The 16,058-nt window shown below is 46.9% G+C and overlaps 1 protein-coding gene across 1 annotated transcript in view; it reads right to left on the reverse strand.

The window, feature by feature from the left end:
- Positions 1-14,352: 14,352 nt before the first annotated feature.
- Positions 14,353-16,058, reverse strand: part of LOC121558976 (protein FAM126B) — a 152,939-nt gene continuing 151,233 nt past the window's right edge. The window contains exon 12 of the mRNA XM_045206465.1: positions 14,353-15,146. Within this exon, the coding sequence (XP_045062400.1) occupies positions 14,353-15,146 (794 nt within the window). The remainder of the gene's footprint in view (positions 15,147-16,058) is intronic.

Raw genomic sequence — 16,058 nt, forward strand, 5'->3', positions numbered from 1 at the left:
GTAGCTGCTGCCTTGGCAGGAACTAATGGGGATCCATAATAAACCCCAGGAAGAGTAGCTGCTGCCTTGGCAGGAACTAATGGGGATCCATAATAAACCCCAGGAAGAGTAGCTGCTGCCTTGGCAGGAACTAATGGGGATCCATAATAAACCCCAGGAAGAGTAGCCGCTGCCTTGGCAGGAACTAATGGGGATCCATAATAAACCCCAGGAAGAGTAGCTGCTGCCTTGGCAGGAACTAATGGATCCATAATAAACCCCAGGAAGAGTAGCTGCTGCCTTGGCAGGAACTAATGGGGATCCATAATAAACCCCAGGAAGAGTAGCCGCTGCCTTGGCAGGAACTAAGGGGGATCCATAATAAACCCCGGGAAGAGTAGCTGCTGCCTTGGCAGGAACTAATGGGGATCCATAATAAACCCCGGGAAGAGTAGCTGCTGCCTTGGCAGGAACTAAGGGGGATCCATAATAAACCCCAGGAAGAGTAGCTGCTGCCTTGGCAGGAACTAATGGATCCATAATAAACCCCAGGAAGAGTAGCTGCTGCCTTGGCAGGAACTAATGGGGATCCATAATAAACCCCAGGAAGAGTAGCTGCTGCCTTGGCAGGAACTAATGGGGATCCATAATAAACCCCAGGAAGAGTAGCTGCTGCCTTGGCAGGAACTAATGGGGATCCATAATAAACCCCAGGAAGAGTAGCCGCTGCCTTGGCAGGAACTAATGGGGATCCATAATAAACCCCAGGAAGAGTAGCTGCTGCCTTGGCAGGAACTAATGGGGATCCATAATAAACCCCAGGAAGAGTAGCTGATGCCTTGGCAGGAACTAATGGGGATCCATAATAAACCCCAGGAAGAGTAGCCGCTGCCTTGGCAGGAACTAATGGGGGATCCATAATAAACCCCCGGGAAGAGTAGCTGCTGCCTTGGCAGGAACTAATGGGGATCCATAATAAACCCCGGGAAGAGTAGCTGCTGCCTTGGCAGGAACTAATGGGGATCCATAATAAACCCCAGGAAGAGTAGCTGCTGCCTTGGCAGGAACTAATGGATCCATAATAAACCCCAGGAAGAGTAGCTGCTGCCTTGGCATGAACTAATGGGGATCCATAATAAACCCCAGGGAGAGTAGCTGCTGCCTTGGCAGGAACTAATGGGGATCCATAATTAACCCCAGGAAGAGTAGCTGCTGCCTTGGCAGGAACTAATGGGGATCCATAATAAACCCCAGGAAGAGTAGCTGCTGCCTTGGCAGGAACTAATGGGGATCCATAATAAACCCCAGGAAGAGTAGCTGCTGCCTTGGCAGGAACTAATGGGGATCCATAATAAACCCCAGGAAGAGTAGCCGCTGCCTTGGCAGGAACTAATGGGGATCCATAATAAACCCCAGGAAGAGTAGCCGCTGCCTTGGCAGGAACTAATGGGGATCCATAATTAACCCCAGGAAGAGTAGCTGCTGCCTTGGCAGGAACTAATGGGGATCCATAATAAACCCCAGGAAGAGTAGCTGCTGCCTTGGCATGAACTAATGGGGATCCATAATAAACCCCAGGGAGAGTAGCTGCTGCCTTGGCAGGAACTAATGGGGATCCATAATTAACCCCAGGAAGAGTAGCTGCTGCCTTGGCAGGAACTAATGGGGATCCATAATAAACCCCAGGAAGAGTAGCTGCTGCCTTGGCAGGAACTAATGGGGATCCATAATAAACCCCAGGAAGAGTAGCTGCTGCCTTGGCAGGAACTAATGGATCCATAATAAATACAATAAATATCAAATGCATCTGTTTTATTATTAGCCTTCGACACATTTCCCTCAAACAAACAATAAGCCTATTTGCTTGCAATACGGTTGCTCAACCTTCTAGAAGTTGTGCACACGCATGCTTTGAGATTTGCGTGAAGATACTTTCCCTTCAAGTTCCAAATGTGTAAATAACAACTGGCCTTTTTGTCCGCACGCACCTTTGATAAATGAGGCTCCTGGACTCTGAAAAGCTTCAGGTGGTCTGAAGGACAGGATACACACTCAGGTTTTACAGACTTGACAGCAAGAACAGCAGGGCAGACATGGGCCAGTGTCCAGGGTCCAGACTGGATGGATTCTGAGGGGCATTGAATTGACTTTATCCAATGTCCGAAAAAATGTGGGAACTATTGACTTTCTGACATGCTGCAGGATCTCAAACCAGAAACCTGACAGTTACACAGCTTCACCATTAGATGTCAATCTCTTTTCTTCTGTTGTTGTCATGGGGATGTAGAGGCGCTGAATAAGTCTTTCATTTCTCTTCATACTGCAGGGTAGATACACTACATTACCAAAAGTATGTGGACACCTGCTGGTTGAACATCTCATTCCATAGTCATTAATATGGAGTTGGTCCACCCTTATATAACAGCCTCCACTTTTCTGGGAAGGCTTTCCACTAGAGGTTGGAACATTGCTGGAGTGTTGCTACCGAGGACAGACAATGTTTACGCACTACAGCACTCGGCGGTCCCGTTCTGTGGGCTTGTGTGGCCTTCAACTTCCCAGCTGAGCCGTTGTTGCTCCTAGACGTTTCCATTTCACAATAACAGCACATACAGTTGACCAGGGCAGCTCTAGCAGGGCAGAAATTTAACAAACTGACTTGTTGGAAAGGTGGCATCCTATGACGGTGCCACGTTGAAAGTCGCTGAGCTCTTCAGTAAGGCCATTCTACTGCCAATGTTTGTCTATGGAGATTGCATGGCTGTGTGCTCGATTTTATACACCTGTCATCAACGCATGTGGCTGGAATAGCTGAATCCACTAATTTGAATGGATGTCCACATACTTTTGTATATATAGTGTACATCGATCCAAATGACTATGAACTAGGACAGTTAAGTATATATTCTGAATCTGAATGAGAATTTCTGTATTATTTTCTACAACTGGACCTGTTGTCTTAATAAAACCAGTCTTACAAAAATCATTCTTATCCCTTTGAAAGGACAAAGCAAGTGAAGGTTTTTTATCAACAGTTTTCAGGTGAAAATGTGTTTCTGTCAAATAAAACAAAGTTAATGTTGTGTGCACTAATATGCTACTATATTGTTTAACTAAGTAAGTCATGTAAAGTGAAATGTAATAAACAATGACAGAACCCAACCCAATGACAGGCAGACGTCTCCCTTACGGCACAATATTTATTCAACAATATACAGATTCATTTCTCTCTACAGTTCACACTGGTCTTATTTATTTTATTTTATATTGTCTTGCTTTCACTCTTTTGTACATTTTTTATTTACAGGATTTAAAATAGTATTCTTTCCATTAACAACATCAATGGAACAATGTTACACATCTTTAGCTCATTTACAACATCAATGGTACAGTGTTTCACATCTTTAGTTGATTTAGTTGAAGCGTCTAGATTGGATTCATTCTTTATTTATTATTCATACACCCTCTTCTCCTAACTCTGGGCAGCAAGCAGCAGACAGCCAGACGGACAGAGAGAAGGGCTCCCATGCTAGAGTCCATCCCTGTCTGTCTGAGTTGTTCACAAAGGAAACGCTTCAGAGAGTGAGTCCCTCTATAAAGAGGACTAACAGAAAAGCGATGGTTGTGTTTTATCATTCAGATGGGGACATGTGGTTGGGTCCCATGGGGGGGACATGTGGTTGGGTCCCATGGGGGGGACATGTGGTTGGGTCCCATGGGGGGGACATGTGGTTGGGTCCCATGGGAGGGACATGGTTGGGTCCCATGGGGGGGACATGTGGTTGGGTCCCATGGGGGGGGACATGTGGTTGGGTCCCATGGGGGGGACATGTGGTTGGGTCCCATGGGGAGGGACATGTGGTTGGGTCCCATGGGGGGGACATGTGGTTGGGTCCCATGGGGGGGACATGTGGTTGGGTCCCATGGGGAGGGACATGTGGTTGGGTCCCATGGGGGGGACATGTGGTTGGGTCCCATGGGAGGTCCTTCTCATTGCAGCAGCTTGGTTTATAAACTTTATATACTATGTTTTTTTATATACATATAAAGTTGTATATAAACTTTATAACCATGTTTATCTGCAGCAGTAGTAGTATACTAACCCTAACCCGGCGAGACGGGACTGTCACAGAACCACCAAATCATCTACAACTAACCAGCTCTTTAATCCAGGAGGTTTAAAGCCATACGAACACAAAATGAAAAAGAAAATGTTGCATAGAATCAATTCTGACCACAAACACAAACACATGACGCCAGAGTTGACTTACAGCTTTGACAAGGGACAGAGTAACTAGCTGATCGGACCCTGCCATCCAAAAAATACATCCTGTGTTGGACGTGAAAGTCTCTTCCAATAGTAGTTCTGACCTAACTAACTAACCAACCCCTGCCTGCGCTGAAGAGACTAACTAACCAACCCGTCTGTGTTAAGTGTATACTATACTAGACATCTAGTTATCAACCACTTGACAGAAGATGGATGAAGGTTGGATGAAGGTTGGATGAAGGTTGGATGAAGTGCATCATAATGTAGGAGCCCAGAGCTCACTATCATCTACAAGACACTGGAGGATATTCTGCCATTAGACAACCAACAACAGAACAGAACAGGGTCCAGTCTCTCTGGGCTGGGCTGGGCTGGGCTAGGTTCTTCAGACAGTAGAACAGAACAGAACAGGGTGCAGTCACCACAGACAGACCAAATACAGCAGGTGATGACATGATTCAACAGGAGTCAACCCTCAACCCCAGACCCTAACCCCCACAGCAGAGACCCTAACCCCCACAGCAGACCCTAACCCCCACAGCAGAGACCCTAACCCCCACAGCAGACCCAGACCCTAACCCCCACAGTAGAGACCCTAACCCCCACAGCAAACCCTAACCCCCACAGCAGACCTTAACCAAAGGGTCTCTCTCTGCTGGGGGGGTTTTCATACTACTGAGCCAAGCTGAGCTCCACTGGGCAGGCCTAGTTAACCATACTACTGAGCCAAGCTGAGCAGGCCTAGTTAACCATATTTGTGCTCATAGCATACGCATTAACCTTAGCTGCTGGAAACGTGCTGGAAAGGACAATGTAAAAAGATGTCATGGAAGCCAGCCCGGTTGGGGTCTACAGGATAGTGGAAAAAGGGTATGAGTGAGCCAGATGTTGCCCAAGCAGATCAGAGTAGTAGTAGCTACAGTGAGGGAAAAAAGTATTTGACCCCCTCTCAATCAGAAAGATTTCTGGCTCCCAGGTGTCTTTTATACAGGTAACGAGCTGAGATTAGGAGCACACTCTTAAAGGGAGTGCTCCTAATCTCAGTTTGTTCCCTGTATAAAAGACACCTGTCCACAGAAGCAATCAATCAATCAGATTCCAAACTCTCCACCATTCGCAAGACCAAAGAGCTCTCCAAGGATGTCAGGGACAAGATTGTAGACCTACACAAGGCTGGAATGGGCTACAAGATCATCGCCAAGCAGCTTGGTGAGAAGGTGACAACAGTTGGTGCGATTATTCGCAAATGGAAAAAACACAAAATAACTGTCAATCTCCCTCGGCCTGGGGCTCCATGCAAGATCTCACCTCGTGGAGTTGCAATGATCATGAGAACGGTGAGGAATCAGCACAGAACTACACGGGAGGATCTTGTCAATGATCTCAAGGCAGCTGGGACCATAGTCACCAAGAAAACAATTGGTAACACACTACGCCGTGAAGGACTGAAATCCTGCAGCGTCCGCAAGGTCCCCCTGCTCAAGAAAGCACATATACAGGGCCGTCTGAAGTTTGCCAATGAACATCTGAATGATTCAGAGGAGAACTGGGTGAAAGTGTTGTGGTCAGATGAGACCAAAATGAAGCTCTTTGGCATCAACTCAACTCGCCGTGTTTGGAGGAGGAGGAATGATGCCTATGACCCCAAGAACACCATCCTCACCGTCAAACATGGAGGTGGAAATGTTAAGCTTTGGGGGTGTTTTTCTGCTAAGGGGACAGGACAACTTCACCGCATCAAAGGGACGATGGACGGGGCTATGTACCGTCAAATCTTGGGTGAGAACCTCCTTCCCTCAGCCAGGGCATTGAAAATGGGTCGTGGATGGATATTCCAGCATGACAATGACCCAAAACACACGGCCAAGGCAACAAAGGAGTGGCTCAAGAAGAAGCACATTAAGGTCCTGGAGTGGCCTAGCCAGTCTCCAGACCTTAATCCCATAGAAAATCTGTGGAGGGAGCTGAAGGTTCGAGTTGCCAAACGTCAGCCTCGAAACCTTAACGACTTGGAGAAGATCTGCAAAGATGAGTGGGACAAAATCCCTCCTGAGATGTGTGCAAACCTGGTGGCCAACTACAAGAAACGTCTGACCTCTGTGATTGCCAACAAGGGTTTTGCCACCAAGTACTAAGTCATGTTTTGCAGAGGGGTCAAATACTTATTTGCCTCATTAAAATGAAAATCAATTTATAACATTTTTGACATGCGTTTTTCTGGATTTTTTTGTTGTTATTCTGTCTCTCACTGTTCAAATAAACCTACCATTAAAATTATAGACTGATCATGTCTTTGTCAGTGGGCAAACGTACAAAATCAGCAGGGGATCAAATACTTTTTCCCTCACTGTATGTGTTAATGGAGATCAGAGTAGTAGCTATGTGTTAATGGAGATCAGAGTAGTAGCTATGTGTTAATGGAGATCAGAGTAGTAGCTATGTGTTAATGGAGATCAGAGTAGTAGCTATGTGTTAATGGAGATCAGAGTAGTAGCTATGTGTTAATGGAGATCAGAGTAGTAGTAGCTATGTGTTAATGGAGATCAGAGTAGTAGCTATGTGTTAATGGAGATCAGAGTAGTAGCTATGTGTTAATGGAGATCAGAGGAGTAGTAGCTATGTGTTAATGGAGATCAGAGGAGTAGCTATGTGTTAATGGAGATCAGAGGAGTAGCTATGTGTTAATGGAGATCAGAGGAGTAGTAGCTATGTGTTAATGGAGATCAGAGTAGTAGCTATGTGTTAATGGAGATCAGAGTAGTAGCTATGTGTTAATGGAGATCAGAGTAGTAGCTATGTGTTAATGGAGATCAGAGTAGTAGCTATGTGTTAATGGGGATCAGAGTAGTAGCTATGTGTTAATGGAGATCAGAGTAGTAGCTATGTGTTAATGGAGATCAGAGGAGTAGTAGCTATGTGTTAATGGAGATCAGAGGAGTAGCTATGTGTTAATGGAGATCAGAGTAGTAGTAGCTATGTGTTAATGGAGATCAGGAGTAGTAGCTATGTGTTAATGGAGATCAGAGTAGTAGTAGCTATGTGTTAATGGAGATCAGAGGAGTAGCTATGTGTTAATGGAGATCAGAGGAGTAGTAGCTATGTGTTAATGGAGATCAGAGTAGTAGCTATGTGTTAATGGAGATCAGAGTAGTAGTAGCTATGTGTTAATGGAGATCAGAGGAGTAGTAGCTATGTGTTAATGGAGATCAGAGTAGTAGCTATGTGTTAATGGAGATCAGAGTAGTAGCTATGTGTTAATGGAGATCAGAGTAGTAGCTATGTGTTAATGGAGATCAGAGTAGTAGCTATGTGTTAATGGAGATCAGGAGTAGTAGCTATGTGTTAATGGAGATCAGAGTAGTAGCTATGTGTTAATGGAGATCAGAGGAGTAGTAGCTATGTGTTAATGGAGATCAGAGTAGTAGCTATGTGTTAATGGAGATCAGAGTAGTAGCTATGTGTTAATGGAGATCAGAGGAGTAGTAGCTATGTGTTAATGGAGATCAGAGTAGTAGCTATGTGTTAATTGGGATCAGAGGAGTAGCAGCTATGTGTTAATGGAGATCAGATCCCAGATCAGATCAGGCCCACAGTAGGAGTAAATCCCAACAATAATGATGAGAAAGTCAGAGGGTCAAAGATCATACCCCCAAGACATGCAAGGGTCAAAGATCATACCCCCAAGACATGCAAGGGTCAAAGATCATACCCCCAAGACATGCAAACCTCTCACCATTACCAATAACAGGGGAGTTTAGCATGTCTTGGGGGCTTGATCTTTGACCCCCTGTAACTTTCTCACTCATCATTATTCACGACTCATTCAGTAATCTATCCGTAACCATGGCAGCATCCACATTAATGCAGAAGTGTTTAGAAACACATTATATTCTTATTTACAATAAAAGTTACTCCAAAATGACACAATACATGATTTACCATTCATTACTATTGGGCACAAAATAATCTGAAGCATGTTGTAGTCACAGCTTGATGTAGTTATTGAGTGATGGGAATATGAGACCAAATATTAAACTTTGGACTACTAAAAAAAGTATTACTTGTTAAACAAAATCTCCTTCTCTGAGCAATTGTATTAGTATAATAGAATATAATTTCCCAATTTCTTTGAGCATACAATATAGCTCAGTTGTTGAATTATTTATTTTCTACAGTCATTATTGGTGATCTTTATCAAGAGCTGTGAACTTGGAGGGGTTGATAATGAAGGCGCAGTCCAGTCATCACAGCACTATGAACACGCCTTACGTCACAGAGCAGCAGAACAGAACAAATATCCCCTTCGTCTTTAAATAGCTTTTGAAGTAAGACTAGTCAACTGAACACAGGCCAACAGAGCTTCAACTGAAGACAATAAAGATGGATCATTTTCTAGAAGGAGAGAATCTGTATTGGCACATTTGGTAAGAAGGAGACAAGGAGTTTTACTGCAACAGGGAAGACTGTGGGCGCATCCCAAATTGCACCCTATTACCTACATAGTGCCCTTCTTCCCTATAGGGCCCTGGTCAAAAGTAGTGCACTACATAGGGAATAGGGTGCCATTCTCTGGTCTAAAGTAGTGCACTATATAGGGAATAGGGTGCCATTTGGGACTACGCCTGGTGTGTCTTCCTGGCTGTTACGAGTATAGAGCAGCTCTACAGGGTCACAACAACATGCAGAATCAGAACCAAGCTACAGAGAGAGAGACAGAACCAAGCTACAGAGACAGAATCAGAACCAAGCTACAGAGACAGAATCAGAACCAAGCTACAGAGACAGAATCAGAACCAAGCTACAGAGAGAGAGACAGAACCAAGCTACAGAGAGAGAGTCAGAACCAAGCTACAGAGAGAGAGACAGAACCAAGCTACAGAGAGAGAGACAGAACCAAGCTACAGAGACAGAATCAGAACCAAGCTACAGAGAGAGAGAAGAACCAAGCTACAGAGAGAGAACAGAACCAAGCTACAGAGAGAGAGAACCAAGCTACAGAGACAGAACAGAACCAAGCTACAGAGAGAGAAGGCAAGTCTAGAGAGAGAGAAGGTGCCAAGCTAGAGAGAGAGAGAGAGAAGGTGCCATAGTCCAGTGACTAGGAGAGAGAGAGAGAGAAGGTGCCATAGTCCGGTGACTAGAGAAGAGAGAAGGTGCCATAGTCCGGTGACTAGAGAGAGAGAAGGTGCCATAGTCCGGTGACTAGAGAAGAGAGAGAGAGAGAAGGTGCCATAGTCCGGTGACTGGAGAAGAGAGCACTGAGGCATTACAACAGAGAGAGGAGCTCCAAACCAACTCCATGCATGTGACAAAACAACAGCTACAGACCTTAGGACCATAGAAATAGAACGACTACAATATAATAGTATTGTCATGCGCAGGACCGGACCGCTCCAGTTCAGCTGTGTGTAGGAAAGAAACCCAGCAGGACCGGACCGCTCCAGTTCAGCTGTGTGTAGGAAAGAAACCCAGAAACAAATAACCTAATCTAAACAGAATCTACCATTGGGTTTGTGTTAACACTTTGCAGCAAACGCGTGTAACATTATGTGGTCAACTAAAACACAATACAGCCAACAGTCATCAGCCACACCACATCCAGATATACAGTGGTGTGATTGTATTGTAGTCAGTCAGTCTGTCTGTGTGTGTGTGTATGAAACCATGTTTGTCCTCACTAGTGTCTGGAGTAGAGGCAAGGATGAACCCTGACCCTGCTAACTCTAACCTTACAGAGTGGAACCAGGGTAGGAACCATAAATATGAACCCTGCCAGACAGAATGGAACTAGGACCAGCTAACCAGGTGTTGGAGTGGCAGGTGAATCACGTACATATGGAACAAGATGAGGTAGAACAGAATGGAAGGGAACAACAGATACCAGAACACTGGGTGATTGCTGCCATAGTGACAGGCGGAAAAAAGTAGTGCACTATATAGGGTTTAGGGGGCCATTTGGGAGGCAGATATTATGTTCAGGTACAAAGCATTAGAACCTCTTGGGCACTCATCACAAGCCAGGAGACACAGCCACACACAGCCACACACAGCCACACACAGACACACACAGACACACACAGAGCCACACACAGACACACTATTCTTCTGATGGAATAACTATAGAAATAGTTCTGATGGAATAACCAGGTAACATGGAGCATCTTCAAACAGTGTTGTCTGGAAGATAACATTCCAAATGAAAGAGGTCCATAGATACAGCAGGTTGGAACAGAACAGTATGTAGATACAGCAGTATTACTGTTGGTACAGTGAGTTCCTATTGTCATTGTCTGTCTTCATCGGGAGCCGTGTCAAGAGGACTGGTCGGAGCCGTGTCAGAGGACTGGTCGGAGCCGTGTCAGAGGACTGGTCGGAGCCGTGTCAGAGGACTGGTCGGAGCCGTGTCAGAGGACTGGTCGGAGCCGTGTCAGAGGACTGGTCGGAGCCGTGTCAGAGGACTGGTCGGAGCCGTGTCAGAGGACTGGTCGGAGCCGTGTCAGAGGACTGGTCGGAGCCGTGTCAGAGGACTGGTCGGAGCCGTGTCAGAGGACTGGTCGGAGCCGTGTCAGAGGACTGGTCGGAGCCGTGTCAGAGGACTGGTCGGAGCCGTGTCAGAGGACTGGTGGAGCCGTGTCAGAGGACTGGTCGGAGCCGTGTCAGAGGACTGGTGGAGCCGTGTCAGAGGACTGGTCGGAGCCGTGTCAAGAGGACTGGTCGGAGCCGTGTCAAGAGGACTGGTGGGCCGTGTCAGAGGACTGGTGGAGCCGTGTCAGAGGACTGGTCGGAGCCGTGTCAGAGGACTGGTCGGAGCCGTGTCAGAGGACTGGTGGAGCCGTGTCAGAGGACTGGTCGGAGCCGTGTCGAGGACTGGTCGGAGCCGTGTCAGAGGACTGGTCGGAGCCGTGTCAGAGGACTGGTCGGAGCCGTGTCAAGAGGACTGGTCTGACGTCAGAAGAGTGATGTCAAGAGGTTATTTTTCTGTTGGTCCTCTGTTTCCTGTTTCCTGTGAGGCCAGTTAAGAGGTTATTTTTCTGTTGGTCCTCTGTTTCCTGTTTCCTGTGAGGCCAGTTAAGAGGTTCTGTTTCTCCAGCTCCTCAGTCTTTCTGTAGTTCAGTCATGTAGCTGCACATCAGCAAACTTCCTCACGTTCTTGGCCTCTACTTTGAAAGTCTGTTTTCGAAACAGCATCACAAGACAGAATGATCAGGAAATTCAATTTTCTTTGATTAAACAACCGTATCAATAGTTTGAAAATGATTAACTTACTCACAGAGATCCAAATAATATAGATATTTTCTGTATAAATGATAAAAACACATCAAGTTTATGGACTAAAACCTAGAGAATCACATCTTGGTCTGATTCTCTTTTTGGCTCTAACATCATGGTAATTTAAGAAAGAAAACATTCACACAGCGACTGTCTTTGGGTTGTGATTATCACAGCGACTGTCTTTGGGTTGTGATTATCACATTTCCATTTTAGTCATTTAGCAATCCAGAGCCACTTACAGTAGTGAGTGCATGCATTTTTCATACTTTTTAGAACTGGTCCCCCGTGGGATATGAACTCACAACTCTACCAGCTGAGCCACCCAACCTAGCATTCTCCAACCATAGACCTTGATGTTCTCCATAAAAACTAAAAAGAGTCAGTAGAGAACAGATTGCACGTCACCCATAGACGAACAGGTATGGAGACACTACAGGGATCCAGTCTATAGACGAACAGGTATGGAGACACTACAGGGATCCAGTCTATAGATGAACAGATATGGAGACACTACAGGGATCCAGTCTATAGACGAACAGGTATGGAGACACTACAGGGATCCAGTCTATAGATGAACAGGTATGGAGACACTACAGGGATCCAGTCTATAGATGAACAGGCATGGAGACACTACAGGGATCCAGTCTATAGATGAACAGGCATGGAGACACTACAGGGATCCAGTCTATAGATGAACAGGCATGGAGACACTACAGGGATCCAGTCTATAGATGAACAGGCATGGAGACACTACAGGGATCCAGTCTATAGATGAACAGGCAGGAGACACTAGCTATTACAGCAATGACAGTATGGTGTCCTACTGCTGTCTAATGGTGTGGTGTCCTACTGCTGTCTAATGGTGTGCTGTCCTACTGCTGTCTAATGGTGTGGTGTCCTACTGCTGTCTAATGGTGTGCTGTCCTACTGCTGTCTAATGGTGTGCTGTCCTACTGCTGTCTAATGGTGTGCTGTCCTACTGCTGTCTAATGGTGTGCTGTCCTACTGCTGTCTAATGGTGTGCTGTCCTACTGCTGTCTAATGGTGTGGTGTCCTACTGCTGTCTAATGGTGTGCTGTCCTACTGCTGTCTAATGGTGTGTTTCTGTGGGTCTCTGCCTGTCAGAGGTGGAATGGTGTTTTTCTGTGGGTCTCTGCCTGTCACAGAGGTGGAATGGAGTTTTTCTGTGGGTCTCTGCCTGTCAGAGGTGGAATGGTGTTTTTCTGTGGGTCTCTGCCTGTCAGAGGTGGAATGGTGTGTTTCTGTGGGTCTCTGCCTGTCACAGAGGTGGAATGGTGTGTTTCTGTGGGTCTCTGCCTGTCACAGAGGTGGAATGGTGTGTTTCTGTGGGTCTCTGCCTGTCACAGAGGTGGAATGGTGTTTTTCTGTGGGTCTCTGCCTGTCAGAGGTGGAATGGTGTGTTTCTGTGGGTCTCTGCCTGTCACAGAGGTGGAATGGTGTGTTTCTGTGGGTCTCTGCCTGTCAGAGGTGGAATGGTGTGTTTCTTCTGGGAGGATACAGAGAGAGTATCCTACAGAACCTAACCACGAACCTCTAGGTAGTGTACCCTAAGCCCTAACCCAGGATAGCAGTAGTACAGTACCCTAACTCTAGTCAGATAACTATACACTCCCATTCTCAGTTACACGTCCACCAGTGGCTTCCTGCTGATGAAGACAGCAGCTTTCAAATAGATTGACTATTGACTATGTATACACTTGAACATGAAGACAAAAGCCCTCTGTTATCTGTCAACACATTTGTCTCTCTCCCTCTATAGGGTAGAAGACCCTGGGCCTAGTGGCCATTCAGCCATACAGGAAGAGGGGTTCAGCCATACAGGAAGAGGGGTTCAGCCATACAGGAAGAGGGGTTCAGCCATACAGGAAGAGGGGTTCAGCCATACAGGAAGAGGGGTTCAGCCATACAGGAAGAGGGGTTCAGCCATACAGGAAGTGGGGTTCAGCCATACAGGAAGTGGGGTTCAGCCATACAGGAAGTGGGGTTCAGCCATACAGGAAGAGGGGTTTGCCATACAGGAAGAGGGGTTCAGCCATACAGGAAGAGGGGTTCAGCCATACAGGAAAGGGGGTTCAGCCATACAGGAAGGGGGTTCAGCCATACAGGAAGTGGGGTTCAGCCATACAGGAAGTGGGGTTCAGCCATACAGGAAGAGGGGTTCAGCCATACAGGAAGAGGGGTTCAGCCATACAGGAAGAGGGGTTCATCCATACAGGAAGTGGGGTTCAGCCATACAGGAAGAGGGGTTCAGCCATACAGGAAGAGGGGTTCAGCCATACAGGAAGAGGGGTTCAGCCATACAGGAAGTGGGGTTCAGCCATACAGGAAGGAACAGATGGGAAGGTGATAGGAACAGTAGGACACAGAGACAGACAGGTCGGTGTAATCTATATCCATATATATCTATATATCTATATATCTATATCCATGTATATCTATATCCATATATATCTATATATATCTATATATCTATATCCATGTATATCTATATATATCTATATCCATGTATATCTATATATATCTATATCCATGTATGTCTATATATATCTATATATCTATATATCTATATCCATGTATGTCTATATATATCTATATCCATGTGTGTTTATATATATATCTATCTATATCCGTGTGTGTGTCACATACATACACCCATATACATATATATATACACACATACATATACATATATATATATATATATATATACATATATATATATATATATACACATGTGTGTGTGTGTGTGTGTGTGTGTGTGTCTACAGAGAGGCACGTGCTGTGCCCCCCCCGCCTCCCGCCAGGCCATGCTACACCTGTGATATGATCTGCATGTTGAAGCTGGGGGAGCGGGTCTGCTTGGTGAGGGGCGCTCCCGAGGAGAGTAGCTCCTGGTTCTCCTGAGGCCGGGCCAGCACCTCCTCCTGCAGGCTAATGGTGGAGTAGCGGTGGGTCCCTCCTCCCCCCACGCTGGCCCCCAGCCCCCCCAGAGCCCCCTCCAGCCCCCCAGAACCTCCCAGAGCACCCCCCAGGCTGTTGCTGCTGCCGCCGTTCAGGTTCATGTTCACACCTTCATACAATGACTTGGCGGAGGTGGAGCTGGCTGTTCGGACCAGCGGGCCGGGGCCAGGGAAGGTTTGCTGCGTCTTGATTGGGCTGAGCTCGATGTCGATGGTGTCCATGGTGACGGGGGGAGGAGCAGGGGAAGGGGTCTGGGTCTGCTGCCGTCGTCTCAGAGCTGCTGTGGGAGTTGTCACCACGTCTGAGAACAGCTCCCTGCGACTCTCCGCCACCCTCTCTCTCTCCCTCTCCTTCTCCCTCGCTCTCTCCTGCTCTCTCTCCTTCTCCCTCGATCTCTCCTGCTCTTTCATCTTCTCCATCTCCTTCGCCCTATACATCAGCTCCCTCTCTCTCTCCTTCTCCCGGGACAGCCTGGCGGTGACAGTCTTCTTGACGCTGCTGCTCTTCTGACTACCCCCCCGGGGCACGGGGCCCCCTGGCTTGGTGGCGCTGGGCTGGCTGCTGTTGGAGGCCCCTGAAGAGAAACCCTCGTCTGGGTCATTGAGGTTGAATGACTCCTCACCTACACTCATCCCATCAGCATCTGGAGAGACCCACAGAACACAGGATGAGAGAACAAAGTGACCGGTGAGGCAGGTTGAACTTGAGGGAACAGACCAGGGTTGCAAAATTCCGGTAAACTTTCCCAAAATTTCCAGGTTTTCCAGAAATCCCAGTTGAAATATTCCTGGAGTCCTCCAACCAGGATTTCTGGAAAACCAGGGAATTTGGGCCTTTTCCAACCCTAGAACAGACCCTCTGTATCCACTAGAAACCTGCTATAAGGTGTCCCAGTGGAGCCTCCAGTCTATGCAGGTTAACCATAGTGACAGGATGTCTGGCTGAGGTAAAGCATATCTGGATATTCTATCAATAACAAACAAAATCAGCCACAGGTGGATGAATGGAGACCACAGACCATATCCAATCTGTCCTCCCTTCCTGGGACTCAGGACACCACAGACCATATCCAATCTGTCCTCCCTTCCTGGGACTCAGGACACCACAGACCATATCCAATCTGTCCTCCCTTCCTGGGACTCAGGACACCACAGACCATATCCAATCTGTCCTCCCTTCCTGGGACTCAGGACACCACAGACCATATCAATCTGTCCTCCCCTTCCTGGGACTCAGGACACCAGACCATATCCAATCTGTCCTCCCTTCCTGGGACTCAGACACCTAACAGACCATATCAATCTGTCCTCCCTTCCTGGGACTCAGGACACCACAGACCATATCCAATCTGTCCTCCCTTCCTGGGACTCAGGACACCACAGACCATATCCAATCTGTCCTCCCTTCCTGGGACTCAGGACACCACAGACCCATATCCAATCTGTCCTCCCTTCCTGGGACTCAGGACACCACAGACCATATATTCCAATCTGTCCTCCCCTTCCTGGGACTCAGGACACAGACCTTCCAATCTGTCCTCCCTTCCTGGGACTCA

This window comes from Coregonus clupeaformis, chromosome 23 (genome assembly GCF_020615455.1).
Source record: "Coregonus clupeaformis isolate EN_2021a chromosome 23, ASM2061545v1, whole genome shotgun sequence".
NCBI classification, from domain to species: domain Eukaryota; kingdom Metazoa; phylum Chordata; class Actinopteri; order Salmoniformes; family Salmonidae; genus Coregonus; species Coregonus clupeaformis.